General features: G+C 34.5%; 1 protein-coding gene across 1 annotated transcript; it reads right to left on the reverse strand.

The window, feature by feature from the left end:
* Positions 1-10,738: 10,738 nt before the first annotated feature.
* On the reverse strand, positions 10,739-18,205 carry LOC143619268 (ATP-dependent zinc metalloprotease FTSH 4, mitochondrial-like). The gene is made up of 7 exons (XM_077091239.1): positions 18,080-18,205; positions 17,742-17,829; positions 17,392-17,661; positions 15,233-15,478; positions 14,100-14,224; positions 12,481-12,957; positions 10,739-11,748 (listed from the first exon to the last, which is right to left on the reverse strand). The coding sequence occupies exons 1-7, from the start codon at positions 18,104-18,106 to the stop codon at positions 10,855-10,857; spliced, it is 2,127 nt and encodes a 708-aa protein (XP_076947354.1). The 5' UTR covers positions 18,107-18,205; the 3' UTR covers positions 10,739-10,854.
* Positions 18,206-22,063: the final 3,858 nt, after the last annotated feature.

Consider the following 22,063-nt stretch of genomic DNA (forward strand, 5'->3'; position numbering starts at 1 on the left):
CTTATCATTACATCATGAACAAGGATCAACACAATAATCAAGAATATTGTCACTAATCTATCCTAGCATGCGATTGACCAAGACACATGAACAACTCCTCACCTTGCAGCTATTGGAATTTAGCAGTACATATAAAACCCTAACCAACTATCAACTAGCTTCTATGATCTAATAGGCCTATTCAACCATAATAATCAAAAAACCAAGTAATAAGTAAACATAAACCCTAAATCTAAAGAACACAATCAAGAGATAAAAGATCTATTTGAAGCATTAGTTAACAATCAATCAAGATAATAAATATTCATATGCATCATGAAAGCAAAATCAAGTCTTTACTATTAATATAACGAAACCATAATCAAATCAATTGTCCAAAGCAAGATTCAAATCAAAACATGTTCATCAAACCTAGGTAGACATGAAGTCTAGCCTAGAATCATTATTAAAAACAACCCTAAACAAGTATTGAAAACAAAGAGGAAAGACATAACAAATAATGAACAAGGAACGAAAGTTAGAGCGATAAAACCCTTTGTAATTGTCCTTGAATACCCGTATGAAAGAACTCTCGATCCTCCTTCTTCCTAGCCTACAAAACTCCTTCAAAACCTTTGTTTCTCTGTCAAAATCGGCTGCCAAAAGTGCTGAATTCGTCTAGGTTTGCAATAGTATATATATATATATATATATAAATGAGATGGGCCTTAAAACTTGAAAAATGCGAGACCAGACTCCCTAGGCGCCGCGCGACGGGCATGGCTTCCCCCGGTCGCGCGGCGCGGCGCCCTTCAGGAGGGAATTTTCGTTTTTTTCTTTTTATTTATTATTTAATCATGTTAGATCTCTTTCTTGAACTCCAAGTAACGATGAGAGACTTCTAGAACTTCTTTTCCTTGACTCAAAAGCCACAATATACATGAAAACAAACCGAAACTCTAAGTGAACTAATTATGTAGTCATTGACGAGTAAAACGAACATAAACTTCGCAAGAAATGATAGAAAGAATTAGATTTAACATGCAAGACACCAAAAGATATAAAACACGATAATTATATAATACTTGACTCAAAACCTTAAATAATAAAAGATTAACAAAACATGAACTAAACTGAACTCAAAACATTAAATATACATAACTTTACAAGGGATTCGAGATGTATAAATACATGTATATCAAGTTTATACACTCTCAACCCCCGAACTCCGAAAATATATACAGATTTAAACTCGAAAAATATTTTACACCGAATCCAAACACTTAAATATATACAAGATATATATTTGTCGGTCCACTCATTAACAACATTTGCAATATGGACCGTTAACATAGAGCCATAAATAACAAACTTTAAAAGAAAGAAATTTAAAATAAAAATAAAAAAAAATAAAATAAAACAAACCTAAAACAAATTTTTAAGTTAAAACAATAAAAAAAAACAAAACAAAAAACAATTTGGAGTAAAGATGAAATTTATATTATATTTTATATACTAATTATACTCATTAAAAGTTTACATATATTTGGTGAGAAAGATCACGACATGAAATAACATTATCCATTAACGTCCTAGATCACACTTCTATTACAATGTTATTATGCCAAGAACTCAATGTCGATTGTAGATATATTTTGTCAACTTTAAACTTAACAAGTATTTGGATGTCAATGTGATACGTTAAGGTATGTATTAAGCACAATACGTATGTAGTCCCCATTTAATCCAACATGTTACTGACTCCATCATACCTCGGGAATAGTTTGTGTTCATCAAATCACCCCGAATTGACTTCGACCCCCTAATAATTTATCAAAACATTTGAGCTAATTTAAACTTTTGCACATTTTTACAGACAATAGAGGTTGAACCATGGACTTACTTGCCAAGTTCGGACTTACATACTTACATACAAAATGTTTAGGACTTACTTGTTTACCCTGAGTTACGTGGTTCTAATATGCCCCTTTTTTTTGTTAATTATCGACATTTTGTGTTGAGAATTGTCAACATTTTGTAGTTGAATTTAAATTCTTTTAAGAACTTTGCAGTTTTTCTGCTTTTTCATTTTGATTTTTAATACATATATATATATATATATATATATATATATATATCAAAGTAAGAATGATTTTATGGTGATCAACCACTAACGAACTCGTGTATGACTTACTAATAGCATTTTCGCCTTCATCGATATGACTTAACGTGGACTCATGTAACCGTTTCATATAAGTAAAACCACTAGCATAGGCGGATAATTTAGTTTATATCACTATGACACTTACTCATTGTCAAGCCTATCTACACATCAAACAATGATTTTGTTGGCTTTTGATCTACTATTTCCATGTGCTAGAATCGTTAGAGATAATTTCCTATCATTTTCTAATGGTCGGATCAATTTCTCAAACCAGTCTTTTGTTTCACCCTTATTTGTGCTCTAATGTTGCCTTTAAACTTATCAGATGCCATCTCAAATTTGTCCAGAATTATTTTTCTTTGAGATAGTTCTAGTTCAAGTTTCTCAATTTTTGCATTTAACTCGACTATTCGCTTAACTCAACTATTTTGTTAGATTGAGACAATTTAACGTGCAATTTTGCCACGTCATCATTGGGACCTTTGATTCTGGTGGTGTATATCTTATAAGACTTCTTATATTCATCATTCATATGTTTAATGTCTAAGTTTTCTTTAATCACAGCGGCATTATGAGTTATGTAGTATTCTACTTTGTTAATGCAAGCTTGAGAGCAAAGATGTTTGTGTACCTCGGGAATTTCAGGAGTGCCATGGTTTCCTCCTGGAGTAGAAATTGAAGCAGTTTTCTCTTCATTCACAAATTCCATTCCAGCCATGTTCAACGGGTTTACCAGCTCGGTGAACTGATGATCCTCCCGATCCGGTGAAGCCGATTCAGTAGACTAAGCGATAAGGCCTTTGGTGCTTGAGCTTGAGTTCTCTTTGTTGGAACTTCCCTAATTGATAAGTGGAACTTTGACCCAAATTTTGACCCATTAGCCTCTTATCATTTCTCTTTCCCCTTCATTGTCAACGACTTCAGTGATATTGATGTCATTTGCAGGTTTTGATGGATTGGTGCATTCTCTTGCAAAGTGTCATATTTCGTTGCAATTGTAGCAACGAAGCTGGTCTCTGTCAAACCCGATGCTCTTGTTGTTGGAGTCACTAAAGTTGTTTTTCCCATATTTCTTCATGAAGTTTGTGGCCTTGAACTGTTATAGCCATATGGCACCCGATGTCTATCTTCTCAAGATCCTTTTCGTTGATGTCAAGATATCCCATTTCTGGACGGACAGAGCTAACATATTTCCTTGCACCAGTTCTTCATGACTGGCCATGAAGACATGGAAAAGTGCAATGTGACAATCATCAACTGGAGCAGACTGACTTGAACTGCTGATTTTGTTGTTTCCTAACTTGTGTATTCCTTGAGCCTTGAGAGCTTGTTCAACAGCTATGTTGACAGCATCTTGAAACGAACTTGAGTTAGATGAATCTGGCTGACTTGTTGAAATTTTGAAGGCTTTGTTGGTATCATTGTGAGCAATGTACAAATTAACACCGTCGACGGGATGAACGGTTGGATGTGATTGACTGAGGAAAGCAGAACTAAGTCCAGAACATGTAGAAATCCCACTTTGATTCAGAAAGCTAACATGATTGTTCAACCTAAGTTTATCATCCATTTCAAAAGACTTAATAGTGGAGATCAAGTCTTGTAGAAAAATAACACTAACATTGGTTGTTCTCTTGATGGTAATGACGCTACTATTCCAAGTGTACAGTAGTGAATTCAGCAGTATGTAGTTAATCTCTAACATGTCATTGTTGATTCCGGCACTTCTCATCTTGGTAATCAGCTTCTCAATGAGATTTCCAACAGTCTCTCCTTGAACATGGTTGAACATGTTGAATTCTCCTTTCAATGTTTCCTTTTTGCTATTCTTCATCTCCAGATTGCCTTCAAATTTCTCAACCAAGGCATCCCAAAAGTCCTTTGGCGATGGTATTCTCTCTCAGCATTTGAGCTATATCAGCAGATAGACATACACTCAACACACCATAAGCCTTTTCATCTTCAAGAAGTAGTTTATCATTATCCCCATAACCTTCAGGGGGAGTATCAATGGGTCCTTTATGTGTCAAGGTTATGGGCTTTTGAGGACCGTTATTAATGGATTTGTGGAGAGCATAGTCGGTCATTCTTAAGTAGTTCTTGAAACTCCATTTGTAATCATCAAAGATGCTTTCAAAAGATATCAACTTTTGAGGTTTTGTGGTGATTCCAGCCGCATTTTTAAACATTAGACAACTTTGCAACATCTCGGGATCATTAGCCATCTTCTCAAACAAGTTTGGAATGAAACATGTTCTGTCCAGGGGCTCTAAGTACATACGGATCAAATTAGTGATGAACCGAATCGAATTCAAAAGGAATCGAATCGAATAGTAAACGGATCGAATCGAATGGAATGGATCGAATCGATATAGAAATTTGAATCGAATTGAAAAATAAATCTAATAGAATAGAAAGTCGATTCGATTGGTTTTGTATTTCGATTCGATTGGTTTCTGAACTCGATTCGATGTGTTTGTAAACTCGATTCGATTGGTTTGCAAACTCGATTCGAATGGTTTCCCGAAAGTACAATTTTCACTTTATGCACGACTTTTCACACAAGTACACTTTTTTCCATTTAAGGAAACTCGATTAATCTAGCAAGGAACCCGATGAACACTTTGTTAATCTTCAAACACAAACTTCCAAAATTAACCAAACAAACTTCTTTAACCCAAACACTTTCAAGATCACCCTTTTTCAAACCGGTATGCTTTTAGTAACACTTTAACACCTATTTCAAGCTTGTAAACACACAAGTAAGCCCGAAAACCCACTTCCACACTTAAAAACAAGTCTCAAACACACAAACAAGACCAAAATCCAAGGTTGTGACCCAAGAACTACAACTAGTAGAGCCGAAAGCTCTTATACCAAATGTAGGTTCTATTAGCGGATCAAACAACTAGTTATTCAATCAATCTCTAACTACAAGCTAACGGAAATCACTTGCAGCCAACATAGATCTCGCATCTTGTTGGTGTTTTGATATTACCCGAAATAGAAAGGAAGGGAGAGAGTAGAGAGAGTTGGTGAGAGGATAAGATTGAATTTTGCAAAAGGTTAGTTCTAGTATGTGCATGCTTCACTTTATATAGGTGAAGGCATGCCATACTAGGCTTAAAATATATCGGCCCAATGGGCTCTAAATACATGGTTCGGGGCCCAAACATAAATTAAACAAACCGACAAGCTAATATAATACATCGTAATAGATCATACAAATACAAAAGACTAATATAAAAAACAGAGCCCTACAAAACATCAAAAAAATAACATTACCTATATATACACACATATATAAACGTTCCAAAAGTATTATTCTATTTAAAAAAAACTAGGTTCATCGGGATGGTTTAATCACATCAAGAAATCTAATATGTAACAACGGACCCTACAGTGACGACATTTCTTGTCAGTAGAGATGCCTTGTAGCGTGACATTATTTTGTTTAGCAACACATATAGAAACAACATATCGTACTAAGTGGGAGAGAGAAAAATACGGCACCAAGTGGAAACTGTATAGTCACAACATGCGTCACTATATGTTAATTCCTTTTAATTTCTTATTTGTTTTAATTAAACTCTGAGTCATCTCATCTCTACCCTAAGACGACGTCATGTCGCATTATATGATTTTTAATTTTATATTTTTATAATAGCCATAATCAAAATGATGTCGTATTGAGTAACCCGTTTCGTCGGTGCCATAGGCTCCATCGCTAGTAATGCTTTATCATAAGAGTCACAACACCAACTCACAAACACACAAATCCACCACCGTGTCTCTCTCGCAAATTCATACCCTAACTTTGCCAACGGCCTACGTCGCCTGCCATTGCCATCAGCCACGATGGGTTTTTCCCCTAAATTTAGTGAATTTTAGCTCAAATTTGTAATAATTAGATATTTTTTAGGTGATTTTTGAAGAAATTTGGAGAAAACATAACGAGACCTCGTCTCCATAGCCAATTTTTGAAGGTATATTATTTAAATTAGTTATATGGTTTGATCTGTTTTGCGGCACTGCTTGTTGCCCGTTTACCTGCCTCTCTATTGTTATTGGATCCTTTTGTGAAATTATATAATAGCATATTTAGTATGGTTAAAAAAATAGATTTTTTTTTGTTATTTTTATGTTTCTTTAGAGTATCATGGTAGAAGTTTCACTTACTTGTGTATTATTGTATATGATTAACGCATCGAACTATATTATTGTATATGAATATGCAAAATCATCACTTACTTGCATAATTGAATACTTGTTGGGGAGGGTAGAAAGACTAGTCGAACGTCTCACACAAAGTAGCGTGGCGAATTATAAGCTAAACTGTCACTAAGAAATAATGATTTCAGACCATAACTTGATTAGTTATATATGGTGCATGCTTGTGTGTATGTTCAGCTAAATATGTCGTAATTACTAGTTTTGTACAATATTAGATCCAAGTTTGATATGAAATGCATAATCTTGAGTGGTTTGTGTAAGCGGCATTTTAGTCACACGTCTATAGTGAATTTTTGCATACTCGTGTGGTACCAAATTACTTGAAATGGATTTTTGTGTCACATGGCTATGTAGATTGCTGTGGCTATGTAACGTTGGATCACATAACCCTTATTTTTTTTTTTTTTGGTTATCAAATTAAATTTTTAAAAACGTAAAAAATTTGATTTGGAATGTATGTAACGTACCGTATATACTTTCAAGTAATCCACCCAAAGAATTATAAAATTTTAAGTCATATAAATGGATTAGATTTAAAAGTTAAAAGTTTTAAGTTTCGTACAATTGTGAGTTTCTTTTAAGGCCATGCTATGGCCACCATCACAATCTGTTTTTAATAAGTAAAATATATATTATTTAAACGCAACATTTTAGTTAGATTGTTGCAAATGTAAATCCTTTAAAAAGTAATTAGCTACGTGATGAATTATTTTTAAATTTTAGGCACCGCTATTGGCATACTCATGTTTACATAATATGAGTGGAAAATAGATTCCAAAACAAAACTGTCATGACACGATTGGACGACCGGATTTTGTCTGCTTCTAAATAGGTCAAAAATTAGCTTTGCATTAGCAAAGAAAATGACTCACAAAAGATCAGCCACTTTCACATTTTATTATACCACTTTGGTTATTTTAGGAGAAAAGTAATAAAATATGGGTTTTATGATACTCTTAATGACTATTTTAGTTTTCTCTAGCTTCATGAAAGCATGACTATTGCTATTAGTTCTTGATTTTTTACTACTAGTTTGGCGCATGGTCAATTGTAACATCAACCATGGCTCTTTTATTGCTTAAACCCTAAGATTTGTTGAACCGTGGACTGTCGATGCACGACATGGTCGCCAAGTCGATCATGGAACCTTTTAGAGCATTTTAAGACATTGCAAACGACAGCCAATCCGTTACATCAACCGTATGTCTTTTGTTGATTTGAGTTTTGAGAGAACTAAATACGAACATGGGAGAGTATATTTTGAAGGTTTATTGGATTTTAATAATCACTATCGAATGGTATTGGCCGATAATAATCCATATTCATTTTATCACCACTGGCGGTCCCAAATTTCAAAAAATTGGCTCCCAATGATCCCCCTGTTAAAAAGGACTTAACGGCGTTATACTTTTTTCAGAATTTCAAACTAACTTTTTAGGGATTTTGATTGGAAGGAAAATACGAATCAATTGATGTAAAACTTAACTCGAAACGGTGATTCAAACGACTTGATTTTTTCTTCAATTTGTGTGTTTGAACTTCCAATTAACAAAAATCAAGCCGTTTGGATCATCATTTCGAGTTAACTTTTACATCAATCGATTCGTTTTCTCCTTCCGATCAAAAGCCCTAAAATATTAGTTTGATATTTGAAAAAAGTATAACGTCGTTAAGTCATTTTTAACGAAGGACCACTGGAGGTCAACTTTTCGAAATTTGGGACTGCTAGTGGCGATAAAATGAATAGGGATTATTATCGGCCAATACCAGTCAGGGATTATTAAAATCCAATAAACCTATGTTTGAAATGCATTCAACTCATATTATGGTTAGTTAGAGGTGCACAATATCGGGTTTTTTTAAAACCCGGAACCGGGTAGGAACCAGTTTTTTGATTATCGGGTACAGAATGGAACTGATTCCAGTCAGGATTCGGGTAGGAACCGGACCCGACCCGCTGGAATGAAATGGGAATGGAACCGGGCCCAGGTTTTACGTTAAAACCGGGTACATCGTTTTTTTTAATTTAAACAAACTAGCCGTTAGGAACCGATTCCAACGGCTATATAGCCGTTTTTGGACCGTTGGAACCGGTTTTTAACCGTATACACCTTACACACATACTATAAATAGCATGGTGGTGTGTAAAACTTGTTAAACCACTTTCAAAACTCTAAAACACACTTTAAATCACAATTAAGCTTAAACCGGCAATCAATGGCAAGTAACGACGATGTTATGGTCATCGAAACAACACGATGCTCCTAGGTTTGGGTTCATTATGAATTGTTTGATACGTTGTCAAACGGCATCGAAAATATTTTATTTTTCAAGTTATAAGTCGTTATAACCACATCAACCAATTCAAACAATTTTTCGGCGGTATGTGGGTACGGGAAGTTTTCAAAAGCGATGGTGCGTTTCATCAATTGCGAAGACACCGGAACAACCCAATGAGTGGCGACACAAATGTATGATTCGGGTAACCCGTGTGGTGCCGACCAAACATCGCTAGTTAAACTCACCATCGATTCTAAAGTTTGAAAAAAGTCGATTAACTCTTTTTTTGCACACTCCCACAATTTTATACAATGACGTCTTAGGGTAGTACGACTTACATGTGTCTATCGCGGTTGTAGAGTTTCTCGAATCAAGGCCGTCAACTCCGGGCCGTCAAAGTGGTTAAACGGCAAACCTCGTTGAATAACGAACTTTGTCATTCTATCTTGAACACGGTTCGTGTTGTAACGAAAGAGTGTAACATCTTTACCCAATTCCACTTGGTCGGTTGCGCGAACGTCTTCCAAGGCCTTGCAAAATTGGTTGTCGGTGTGCTTTTTTAAAGTCGAGTTCGAATCGTGCTTTAAAAAAGTTCCACAAAATTTGCAATGAGCCTTAGTATCACCATCGATCACTATAACCAAATCCCAATTCTTCCATATTTCTTTGTTGCGGTTATAGTCGAGGACCGCAATAACTTGTGGGTCAACTTCAACACGAACCGGGTCAATAAAAACGGATGGAGTAGCATTCTTGTTAGCCTTGTTGTTAGACTTTTTGGTGGTTGCCATAGTAACAACTAAGAAGTGGTGGAAGTTTTTTGAGTGTTTTTGAGTTTGGTTGGTCGGGTTGTAAAACGAGTAGTATTTTTGAGTATTTTTGAGTTTTGATGGTGAAACAATGGTTAAATAATCAACTTATATAGGTTTTGGACAACAAAAACCGGTTCCACCGGCTATATTACCGTTGGAACTGGTTCCAACGGGGCATCTGCCTTTAATGAAAAATACCCGGCAAAACCGGTTATTCCGGGTAGAAACCGGAACCGGTTTGGCATAGGAACTGGGTAGGAACCGAGTAGGAACCGTTTTGAATAATAATATATAGAACCGGGTTGGACTTTCGGGTATATAAATACCCAAACCGGGTTTTGGGTACACCGGGTACGACCTGGAACCGGTTCCGGGTCAGGTACACCGGTTCGGGTCCGAAACCGTTTTTTTGTGCACGTCTATGGTTAGTCACCAACAAGTAGGGCAATGGGTTGCAACCAGACTGATCATTAACTATTTGGCAAATAGTGTTGGGCATAAATAAGGTTTCAAACGGACCGGACGAGACGTTATCCGTGTTCGTTCGCTAAGCTTTTGTTGAACAAACGAACGGTTCACGAACATTTTACCGAACGAAAATTTGAGTCGGTGTTCGTTCATTAAGGAATTAAGTTTGTCCATTTCCGTTCGTTAATATGGTAAACGAACGCTAACGAACATCAACGAACCACAATGGACAAACAAACACACGGACACTAATGAACAAACGAGCACTAGCAGAAACTACACTAGCAGAAACTAATGAACATTAATAGCCAAACATACATAAACGACTCTAATGAATAAACGAAAATAAAAGATTGCATATTAATTTCAAAAAGTATAATCACGGGCACTATTGAACGAACGTTGGACGCTACCGAACGGACGTTGCCAAACATTCACAGACACTATTGAACGAATGCAGCCTCTGTCCGTGCTCGTCCGTTAAACTTAACGAACGGAATTTTTTTGTTCATGTCCAGTTCATTTATTATATGAACGAACATAAACAAACTTCTCGCCGAACAAACATCCGGATGTCCGAGTCATTTACAGCCTCGGACATAAATGACTTCAAACAAGGCATTCCACAAAAACTCTTCATGATATTAAACAATGACTTAAAATAAGGGATTTAAGCAAGCTATGCTATATCCTCTTTTCAAACAAGGAAAATAAATGGCATTAAACATTAATATTATTCAAATAGGGGGAGACAAAGAGGAGCCATAAATGCTACACTTTTGCTAAATTAAAATTATCTGACTTTCTTTATGTCCAAAATTTACTCAAACCTCTGTCATCATCCATAAAGATCAAGTGTATAGGCACCATTACTTAAAATATGCACATTAGTTCAAAATTATTACAAACCATCAAATACTAAGACCCCACCGGAGCAATACCTTTCGCCTTTGCTGCAGCCGTAGCAGCACTGGCCGCAGCCGCTGCTGCCGCCACCGCCGCATTCGGTGCAGGCTGTGACTTCACCTGACCAAGTTGCCGCTCCTGCTGATTTGCCTCCGATTTCAGCTTCGCAAGCATTTCCTTAATCTGTTTTCCTGACAACGTCTCGTGCTCAAGCAATGCATTTGCAAGCGCGTGGTGCTCGTTGCTATAAGTAGTCAAAATATTCTTCGCATTATTATATGCGCGTTCCAACAATTCGCGAACCTCTTTTTCAATCAAAAGTCGAGTCTCGGTACTCATGCTTTTTCCTTTATCATCATAATCATGAGCCACGACCCCGACTTCTTTACTCATACCATATTTTGTAACCATCGCGCGTGCAAGATTAGTGGCTTGTTCAAGATCCGAAGACGCGCCCGAAGTAACTTCATCTTCACCAAATATTAACTCTTCAGCAACACGTCCCCCCATACAAACATCGAGGCGGGCCAGCATTTCTTTTCGTGAAACGCTCGTTTCATCTTTTTCGGGCAGTTGAGCCACCATACCGAGAGCCATGCCACGTGGCACAATGGTTGCTTTGTGTACAGGGTGGGCCCCATCGGTGTAAATAGCCACAAGGGCATGACCTCCTTCATGATATGCGGTTAGCTTACGAACATCGTCTGATATAACAGCTGATTTGCGCTCACTGCCCATCATGATTTTGTCTTTGGCATACTCTAGGTCACTCATGCTTACAGATTTAGCACCGTCCATGGCCGCCTTGAGAGCCGCAACGTTGACCAGGTTTGCCAGGTCAGCACCGGAAAATCCGGGTGTTCCTCGGGCGATCACAGCCAAATCCACGTCATCTGCCTTTAAGATCTGTTGGGACAGAATTCAACAACAATATTAGCAGATATTAATCATGTCTATCCCTTTTTTAAGAAACTTTATTTAATAATTATTTTACCCTTCTCAAATATAATACTTTAATGCTATTTCTATTTTGTAAAGATAATTGTTGCTTATATCACAGTTTAGAAATCCTTGTTATTAGAAAATTTTCATTCACATACATACAAAGGTAATTAAACGATAAAGTGTGGTTATTTCTATCTATCGTAAACTACTGAAAAGATAATTCGTATTTTGTTTTACGTTCTTTCACTTTATGAAGTTAACGTGCTTTATTTTATAAAGTTGTATAATATCATATCTTTTTAGGTTAGCTATACACCTCTAAACCATGTATCCAAGCCAAATAAAAGAAATTGAAGTTCCTTAATGATTAAAATATAAATAAATTCTGTCTTTATACTTGTATTAGATGTTCTGAAAAAAACTAACACAATTCATAAACAATAGATAAAAGAAAATAGTACTTAAGGATGTAAATCTAATACTTTAAGAAAAATGTTGTTGATAGATAGATATATAATAAACTTCATAATTAGAATTTACTAATTAGGTAAACATGTAAATTCTAACATATGTGAAATATAAGGGTAAAAAAAACATATTATAGGGGTGCATATGGTATTTGATATTTCAATAGGTTTTTAAGGGTATGGATGATATCCACCATATAATAATTTTGTTACCAAAAAAAACTACCTTTGACATGTGAGATTCCATGATCTGCCTCCTGCCTTCAACATCCGGATTGGGGACCACCACGCGCCGGTCAAATCGACCAGGTCTGATCAGCGCCTTGTCCAAAGACTGCGGGAAATTAGTTGCAGCAATGACAATAATGCCCTCGTTTTGTTTAAACCCGTCCAACTCAACAAGCAACTGATTCAAAGTCATCTTCATGTATTGTTGGTCTTTAGGGTTACGGCTTCCACCAATGGCATCTATCTCGTCTATAAAAATAATGCATGGTGACCGTTTCTTTGCAGCAGAAAAAAGATCTCTGACCCTGCGGGCCCCCACACCAACAAACATTTCTTCAAATTCACTGCCACTGCATGAGAAAAATGGGACACCTGCTTCTCCTGCTATAGCCCGGGCTAACATGGTCTTTCCTGTCCCAGGTGGGCCCACAAGTAAAACGCCTTTTGGCAGCTTACCACCAAGACGAGTGAACCGCTTCAATAAGTGAAAACTATATCAGCACACACACATATATACATACATCCACATATAAGTAAGGCGTGTAGGCTTGTAAACAAACCAAATGAGCACGAACAACTGAACAAGACATGTTCCTCTTCTTTTGTTAAAAAAATGTACGTTTTCGTGTTCGTTTATGTTCATTGTTAATAGTATAAACAAACGGTTCACAAGCGTAAACGAACACAACTAATTATTGATGAACAAACATAACTGAGCGAAAAGTAATTAAACAGGACCTAAGAAGATATAACTAGACTAAACTGTAATTGGTGGTAATGCAATTTTATAAAACTAGACTAAATAGTAATGGGCTTTATTTTTTTTAGTTGATATGTAAACAAACGAGCAAAAAATAAAAATAAACGTAAACAAATTTAAACAAACGATCTTTAACGAACATAAATGAACGAGAAACGTGTTCATGTTTATTCATTCCAAGTTCAACTGAACAATAAACTTTGCTCATGTCCATTCGTTTATTTAATAAACGAACTTCACGCTGAACAGTTCACAAATGGTTCACGGAGCGTTCAGTAATTACAGGACTAATGGAGTGTTTGGGGTTTAACTAACTTAGATTTTTTAGAAAACTTGGACCTAACATCATATGTGTCATTTGTGGTTAAACTGCATGTTAGGTTAGCTGTAAACATCAAAATTCATTAAAAAAATTATAAATGCATTGATTAAAAATACAAATTAACGATCAATTATATGCACTAATCAACTGCCCCACCCAAAAGAATTAATAATATGTTAGAATAAACTAAAAGAAGAAAAAGAAAGAAAATTTAGTGGGAATTTTGAATCTTCAACTTAAATAAAAAAGTAAGAATAAACCCAAGCAATATATAAAGTTTAACAATTCCTGACTTAAATACATTAAAAAAATATTTTTTTAATACAAACTGTCTTTTTCATATATAATGTACATATAATTAGTCCAGCACGGTTAACCAGTTTTATAAAACCATCGATCACAAAAGAAACCACAGAATGTAGACCACCAGATTTCCCGAACCTAAAATGGTGCACGCTGGACAAGCAACCTCTTTTTAGGTTTGGTTGGCGGTTTTTAATAGTCCTTATACAAGAAAATGAAACCTCTTCACTACCTTAGGGTCGCGAAGATAGTAAACGATTTCTTCGAGCTCAGATTTTGCCTCATCTACACCCTTCACGTCACTAAACTTTGTGTTAGATTCCATACTAGGCTGCACCTCATCATGTAGACCAAGGCCTGCATTGAAACAAGATATCAAGTAATACATGTGGTTGAGGCCATTAGTGTAACTGCATTACAATAGTAATAACGACAATAAAAGTAATGATAACAATAATAGTAATAGTAATAGTAATCTTGTTATTGCTGCTATTATTATTATATACTAGAGTAAATAATTCGGATTATCCCTGTGGTTTGCCTATAATGCAAGTTTGTCCTAAAATTTAAAAAATTACATGCATGCTCCCCAATGTTTTTAGAGAGTAAAACAGATGGTCCTTGAAATAGATGTCCGTTGGCTTTCCAGTTAACTTGGTGTGAAATGACCAAAATTCCCTTAATATTAGAAGACAAACAAATCCTAATAAAATAATAGATATTAGTATATTACATAACATATTCAATCATAATATATATTATAACTATAATATATGCTTATTTAACCCACCCTACCCCCACCTCCCTTCTCTCTCCCTCTAATAAAACATGTGTCTTCTACAGCCACTACAACCTAATCCTACTACCAAACCACCAGTCCCGTTGTTTAGCTTCTCCGGCCAACACCACCGTATCCTGCTAGAAAAGGTGATGGTGACAGAAGAGACAAGCGGCTATAAGTAGTGGTGTAGTGGCCAAAAAAAGTGGTGGTGGCGGGAGAAAACACCGGGTTCGAGAGATAGAGAGAAGAAAGAAGATGGAGTAGTGAGACAAGAATAAGATATGTATGATATAATCATTAAAAATATTACAATTTAAATGCAATATAGCATATACTATTAACACACATTATTTTATTATTAATAATTTCCTAGTCTTTTAGTATTAAGGGTATTTTAGTCATCGACCAACTTAAGTGAAAAAACTAACACACAGCCACTCCAAAGACCATCCATGTCACTCTTTAGAAATATTGGGGGAGCATACATTTTATTTCTCAAACTTAAGGAACAAACTTCCAATATAGGCAAACAACAAGGGTGATTCGAGTAATTAACTCTATATATTATTATAATTTATTAATACCTTTAGTAATTCCTCTATCCTCAATAAGGGCGCCTACACCAGAAATAAGTAGAAAGCCCATGCCTAGAGCACGAACAGTTCTCCATAATTGTTCTTTAAAATGACCTCCTTCAGTAGCCACCATATGTATGGGAGCAGCAGCGGTTCCTAATACACCCTCTTTTGTTGATTTCCCGACATTTTTGAAAGCTGAAAGCGCACCCATACTCTCCTCATCGAATGTTGAGTTACCCGAGCTTGCCATTCCTGTAATTAAGGTTTGATAAATAATAAATAGTATTAAAAAATAATAAAAACTAAGATGGAACTCAAATACTGAAGCTCTAGGTTTGAAATGAAATAACTGATATTATAAATATAAATATAATAAATGAAGCACTAAGATAAAACTCAAATATTGAAGTTCATCGGTGTAAATTTTAGTGATTAAAATTAAGTGAATATGTGAATGTGGTAAACCATATGTACCTTTTCCATTTGTTGAACAGTCAACTTAGTTTCCACCATATACAAGTTGAAATTGTAGAAAATACTTGAATGCAATTTCTAACTCCATAAAAACTATATAATGATGAAATAATTGGTTTTTCTTGTAGCAAAATTCTGAATTAATTAAAACAAGATAAAGCAAAACTAAAACCATTTGTGGATGCACACAAGCTGGAATAAAAACTATCATTTAAGTTACAAATTATGATGATATAAACAAATTACTTTTTGATAATCAATCATATTTCCAAATGGTCATGCTCAGAAAATATGTTTGGAAAAAGCACTACTTTTGAATTAACCAACATAAACTCCTTTGGAAAAAGTTCAAATATATTTTGCAAGAGGTTATCACTGCTTATAATGTTTAACGAACAATATTCCAAAAACAAAAAAGAATATAGAGATAAAAATAGTGTTAAATATTTTTTTTAATGTTTTTCACGTTTGAGGTAGAGAAACAAGTATTTAGAGGGTTCCCCTTAAAAGCATTATACAGATACTTGATATTACATATAACAAACACTAGATAACAAAAACGCCAGTAATTATTATTGAAATGAAACGACCCACTAGTTGACCTACCCATATGTATCATGTTCCCCTTATATGTGTCATATAATTAATTTGTTTTATTGCACTACTTATACATGTGAATGTCACCCCTAGATCCTTGCCACTTCTACTGGTAATTTCTTGCAGTAAAACTGAAAAATGAAAACTCTTTTAGCTTTCTTAGATTCTCGACTCTCGTTAAAACAAGCTTTCTATTAGTGGTTAAAACACACTGCACTGCTAAGACTATATTATTATAGACCTTCAGTAAATTTACATCACAAAATGAGATGCTACATCTTCATTTTGAGATAACAAACACTATTGATACATTACAACCTTTAAAATGAACAACTGCTCTTTATTCTTTTAGATACAGTCATACAGAAAGCATCCATCTTTACAGGTATGAACCTATAAGCACATCCAAAAGGGTAATTGCTAACTAGAGTCTTGTCCTAATTCTAAAAAGATGTAAAATTTCAGCAAATGTTAGTTTTTGAGAGTTAGACGTTCATTTTTCCATTGTGTGTTTTGTGTCTAAATTTCTCCCTACCCATGTATATACACTTTGTGAGTTTTGAACTATATAAGTACAGCATTTCATTGCTTTATTTGCTTAAATATTAAGTTTTAAGCTGTATCTATCATTAATTTGTGGCTTTAAACACATAATTGTCAACAAATAAGTTTCTTGAAGCGTGTTGCTTAAAATTCTTGTTTCAAAACCAATCTCACTGATAACTACTTCATTGACTCAATCTCAAATGATTACTAATATGGATAACAATTTATTCAGATTTTCAAGAAACAGGTATCCTAAAATACGTGACTTGCTTAAGTTCTTGCAGTTAAATTCTTTTGATAGCTACTTAATTATATCAAGATCAAATCTTTAATTCAAATCATTACCATATTGTGAACTTAAGCATTAAAACTTTCAAGAAATGAGTTATCTTAAAATAAAATGCTTTAAGCTCTTGCTGTCAACACTTTTCATAGCTAATTGTATTTTGAGTTCAGATTATTATCAACACTTATCAAATTTCAAAAACCAAGACATGACCATTCAAATATCTTTATAATAATTTAATAATTTAATATAGCTAACTCACCTCTTTGCAATGTCCTGAGCAATTCACTCTCATCCAATCTATCAACCTTAACCAACGCCTTCACATACTCCTTAAGCGCAGCCGGATTAGTATGCAAAGAAGGTTGACTCTCAAAAAGCCTAATAACCGCCTCTGGATCATTCCTATGGTAAAGCTCTCTAAGATAAGCAGCATTAGTCGATCCATCTCCATCACGGTCACGAAACTTTCGCGCAAAACTCCCCACATAACTGGACTGCAATCTTCTTTGACCGTTCGGAAGCTTATTCGCTGCAAATATAAAACTCTAACAAAAATGCGAATATAAAAAAAACATAAAGTATTTGTTTAATTATCGATATATTATACACCTGCATCGACTCTGAACTTCTGGGAAGTGAGATAAGACCTAGCATACAGGCTTTTCGCAAGGCCTAGCTTCGGCCGTTGCTTCGAGACCTGTATAAGCAGAAAACAAAGTAAGCCATCAATCAATTAGCAAAGTTTATGAAAACAAATTGTGTAAAAACCCTAAAAGATGAATGAATAAGGAGGCTAGGGTTTCCGTACAATTAAGCGTAACGAAAGTAATAACAGCCGATGAAAAGACGAATCGGGTAATGGGTAAGCCGTAATAAGATAGATTGGATGATTTGAAGCAATAAAAAGGCAAAATTTATTTATAATTATAACTAATGAGAAGAAATACCTCAAGAAGAAGGCGTTTAAGGACCATAATTGGTTGGATTAGGGGTGGAACCGATAGATAGATAAATACGGTTGAAGCAGACGTTAAGCGAGGAAAAGTGATCGGGTTGAAGGTGATTTGAGGCCTGAGACCAGGAGTAGTTTTTCTAATTTTTTTTTTAAAAACCGTGGCTAGGGGCGGCGTAGTCAGAAAACCTTTTTTTACGGGTTTGGAAAATTTTAAGGGACGGCTGGATGATTGATTGTTTATCACTTAGATTTAGGTTTTCTACGGGTCGACGTCAAAATGCACTAATATATAACACTAAAACAAAATTTTATTAATGCTGCCTATGCCCCTATGCATGATTGGGTGGTTGCATATTGTTTGTGGCCAGCCCGGTTTGGAGCCCTTTGAGATTTTTTTTGAAGGGCATCCTGACTTTGTGTCTTTGGTGGAACCTTATTCCCTGATACCATGTGATACCAGTTGCGCTAATAAAATAGGTTGAAACCCTTTGACGTAACGACGGCAGGTTAAAACCCCTCATTTTAGCTTGGATTTGAGCTGACGAGCCCTCAGAGAAATCTTAGTTCTTATTTTTACATAATCAACTGGGTTAACCCTAAAGGTTTATTGGTTTATTAGTTATTGTTATCTATCTATTCTAATAAAGTAACATAATTATAACACATGTCAGTTTATGGTTAAAACTCACAACTTTTTTGCCTCCAAAACTAAAATACTAATTGAACCTAATATATTTTCATATTCCTTTTACATTTTATTTTTATTATATTTATACATTTTTATAAAAATAAATATTAACATATTATTTTTACTATACATTCCAAAATATTTGTGAAATCCAAAAACTAACAACAAACCATGATGTAAATGATTGAGAAGAATATATAATTTCAAATGTTATCATTAACATATTTTACTATGTATATTGTTAGAGATTAAAAAGAAAAACAAAACTTGAACATGCTTTCATTTTACAAAGTAATTTTTTTAATTATTAAATCATAAATCTATGTTTAAAAGTTGATCATTTTTTTTAAAATCAATCAATTTATCTATTATTATTATTATTATTATTATTATTATTATTATTATTATTGTTATTCTAAATTTTCATACAAATTTATAAATTATAAATATATGCTTTAAATTTATCAATTTATTTTTTTGATTAATTTAGGAAACTGTATATTTTTCGGTTAATTTAGTAATTATATATCAATCACTTTCATATATAACAAAATTTATCATATTTAATTTTTTGATTTTTAAAAGGATTGTTTCGGGTTTTGTGGAAGTTAAATTTGGTTTTAACAGTCAAAAATTGGTAAATATATTGTTTGATACAAGTTAACTACATTTGGGTCAAATTTTGTTATGGGTCAAAAATGAGAAATCTAAGGGGTTTTTTTTGAAGTTTGAGAATGCTAATAGAAATATCGTCTTCTACGAGTTGTAAATTGATAAATATATCAATAAAGGTAACGTTCCTTCAGTATTTAGGCTTAATGGTCAAAAGTACTGTTGTATGACTATTGTATGAGAAGTCTTCTTCCTGAATTCATTCAATTATACATATGTATATGATACTGACAATGAAAGTTTCAATAAAATGAGTGTTCTCGGGTATGTTTTTACACGTACATTTTTTTATTAACTTAATTTAAAAAAAATCATTTTGTGATGTAAATTAAAGTCAATTTATATATACATAGTATAGATACAACAATATATGTAATACACTTTTTCATATATGTTATATAATTATTTTACTTGTAATTTTATAATTTGGATAATCTCGTGTATTACATGGGCTCTAAAACTAGTTATTACTTAAAATAATAAAGATGGTAAATTATTTTACGTTCTAGGTTTAAATGGCTTGATTATATATTATAATTTTATTAAGTTTTTTACTAAAGAAATAATAAAAAAAAATTGAGAGGGCCACAAACTTGTGCTTGAGCAGCTGAGCTCATCCAAAGCTAGAGGTGGATAAACAGGGATTTTTATTAGATCGGTTTCTTGTGGTGCCCGGTTAGTTAACAAAGTCAAGAATCATATAGGGTCGTGCCTAGTTAGTCAATCTCAAGAATCATTTTTTGTCGGTTTTTGGTCGAGCCCAGGTTTTGATTGAGTAGAAGTTGAACCGGTTTCCTATGGTTCCGGTTCGGTTTCATATTCGAGTAAGGTGTTTTCTAAGAAAATGGAACCCGATATGTACCTAGTGGTTTAGGTATGGCGGGTTTGGTTCTGGTTTAGGTACGTCAAGTTGGGTCCAGAGCTAGTTTGTTGTGCATCTATATCTAAAGCCACTAATTTTCACACCCCGACCAAAGGCGACAGAACATGCCGGGGTGCAACGGATTGCCCATGAACACAAGACACTATTAAAGTAACAATATTTAAAAAACTCATTAATTTCATTCAATCACAAAAGTAATACATCTTGTTCATACATAACAACACCAAATATAAGAATTTAATTGTTCATTCTTCTAATAACTTAAACGGTCTCAAAATAAAATAACATCTTCAAACTCCAATCAACCAATAATCAAACCTGTAACAATGCATAAAATAATATTGTCAACATGTATGTTGATGAGCAGTTTCATAGTTTTGAGTATATATAATATGAGGCAAAATCCATAAACGAATATGAGACTATAAATAAAAGCATCAATTGCGGTATATAAAACATATGTAAATGATGATCCTTTCTAATCGGTAGCAACCGACATACTCGGATAATGATGCCCTATGCTACTTACACAAGGCTAAGTAGTTAGGGGTGCGTATAATCATACCTATTGAGACTCCACAACTTGCATAAAAACAAGTACCCGTGCACGTAAAGCATATAACACACAACAGAACAAGTATTCTAAGTATCATACACCCTAGAGTTTGTGGTTTGAAGATAGAGTATTATAAATCATTCTTGTTTTGGATAAGTATGCATGTTACCCCCAAAGTATAAAAGAAAACGGGGGATGAAATGTACTCACGTGAAATAAGTAACTTGAAGGATAGTTTGCGATAAAACGGGGAAGGGTAAGTTCAACGGGCAAGACCTAGACTAAAAAGGGTCTTGAGTTAGTAGATGGTTTTAAAAGCTTTAAAGTAAAATAACTTGACAAGTAAAATAAATAATTAAAGTTTGAGAGTTAAAGTGTAAATGCATAAGAATAAAAGTAATGGTTTTAGAGAAGTAACTTTACTCTAAATCGGGTCTCGATATTCTATTAATTAGTTTTACTTAACCTTTGTGTGACATTCATCAATTCCGGGTCCTATTTGTATTCGTTTGTGTATTCGTTTATCGCGTAAATCGACCCGATTTATATTTCGAACATTTCAAATATATAAAATATTGGATATTATGTTACTAAATCATTCTCACATGTTCAATTTGGAAAAACCCCTTTTACGGATTCGAAAACGCCTTTAAAACGAGCAAATTACATCAAAAACGAACTTTCAGGACGCAAAACGAACCACGCTAGACAAGCAGGACCAACCCCACCCCCAGGGGGCACTGCGCTGCGCGGCCACCAAGGGGCAGGGGGTCGCGCGTGGCGGCCTTAGACCTGCATATTCGTTTTTTGTTTTTGGCTTTTTATGTTTTCTTGTGTTTATAACCAACCCATTTTCATGCAAGACTCTTTATGCTTGACCAATTTAACTTACCCTATATATACACACTCATATTCTTCATTTTACACTTGCTCTTACTCCAAATTCTCTCTGAATTCTTAAGATTCAAAGGTTGTTCTTTATGTTCTTGGTAGTTTGACCTTCCAAAGTCAAACTAACCATAGTCTTTCATTTTAACTAACTTGCTAACCCTTATTAATACTTGAAGCTAATGGCAAAACATATATATAATATACACCCCTTGTTACCTTTGGTAGTTACTTATCCGACCCCGGTTGGTTAAATTTCGGACCTTGTAAGGCAAGGCTTCATGGAGAA

This window comes from Bidens hawaiensis, unplaced genomic scaffold (assembly GCF_021521415.1).
Source record: "Bidens hawaiensis isolate Kalapana, Puna unplaced genomic scaffold, B.hawaiensis_p1.1 tig00000295_1, whole genome shotgun sequence".
Taxonomy (NCBI): Eukaryota; Viridiplantae; Streptophyta; class Magnoliopsida; order Asterales; family Asteraceae; genus Bidens; species Bidens hawaiensis.

What these genes read in the sequence shown, in the direction of transcription:
- LOC143619268 (XM_077091239.1), bottom strand. Translation starts at nt 18,106, where the DNA reads ATGGTCCTTAAACGCCTTCTTCTTGAG. An exon ending in TTAAACGCCTTCTTCTTGAG is followed by an intron (nt 17,830 to 18,079) that starts GTATTTCTTCTC and finishes CTGCTTATACAG; the next exon opens with GTCTCGAAGCAACGGCCGAA. An exon ending in GAAGTTCAGAGTCGATGCAG is followed by an intron (nt 17,662 to 17,741) that starts GTGTATAATATA and finishes TTATATTTGCAG; the next exon opens with CGAATAAGCTTCCGAACGGT.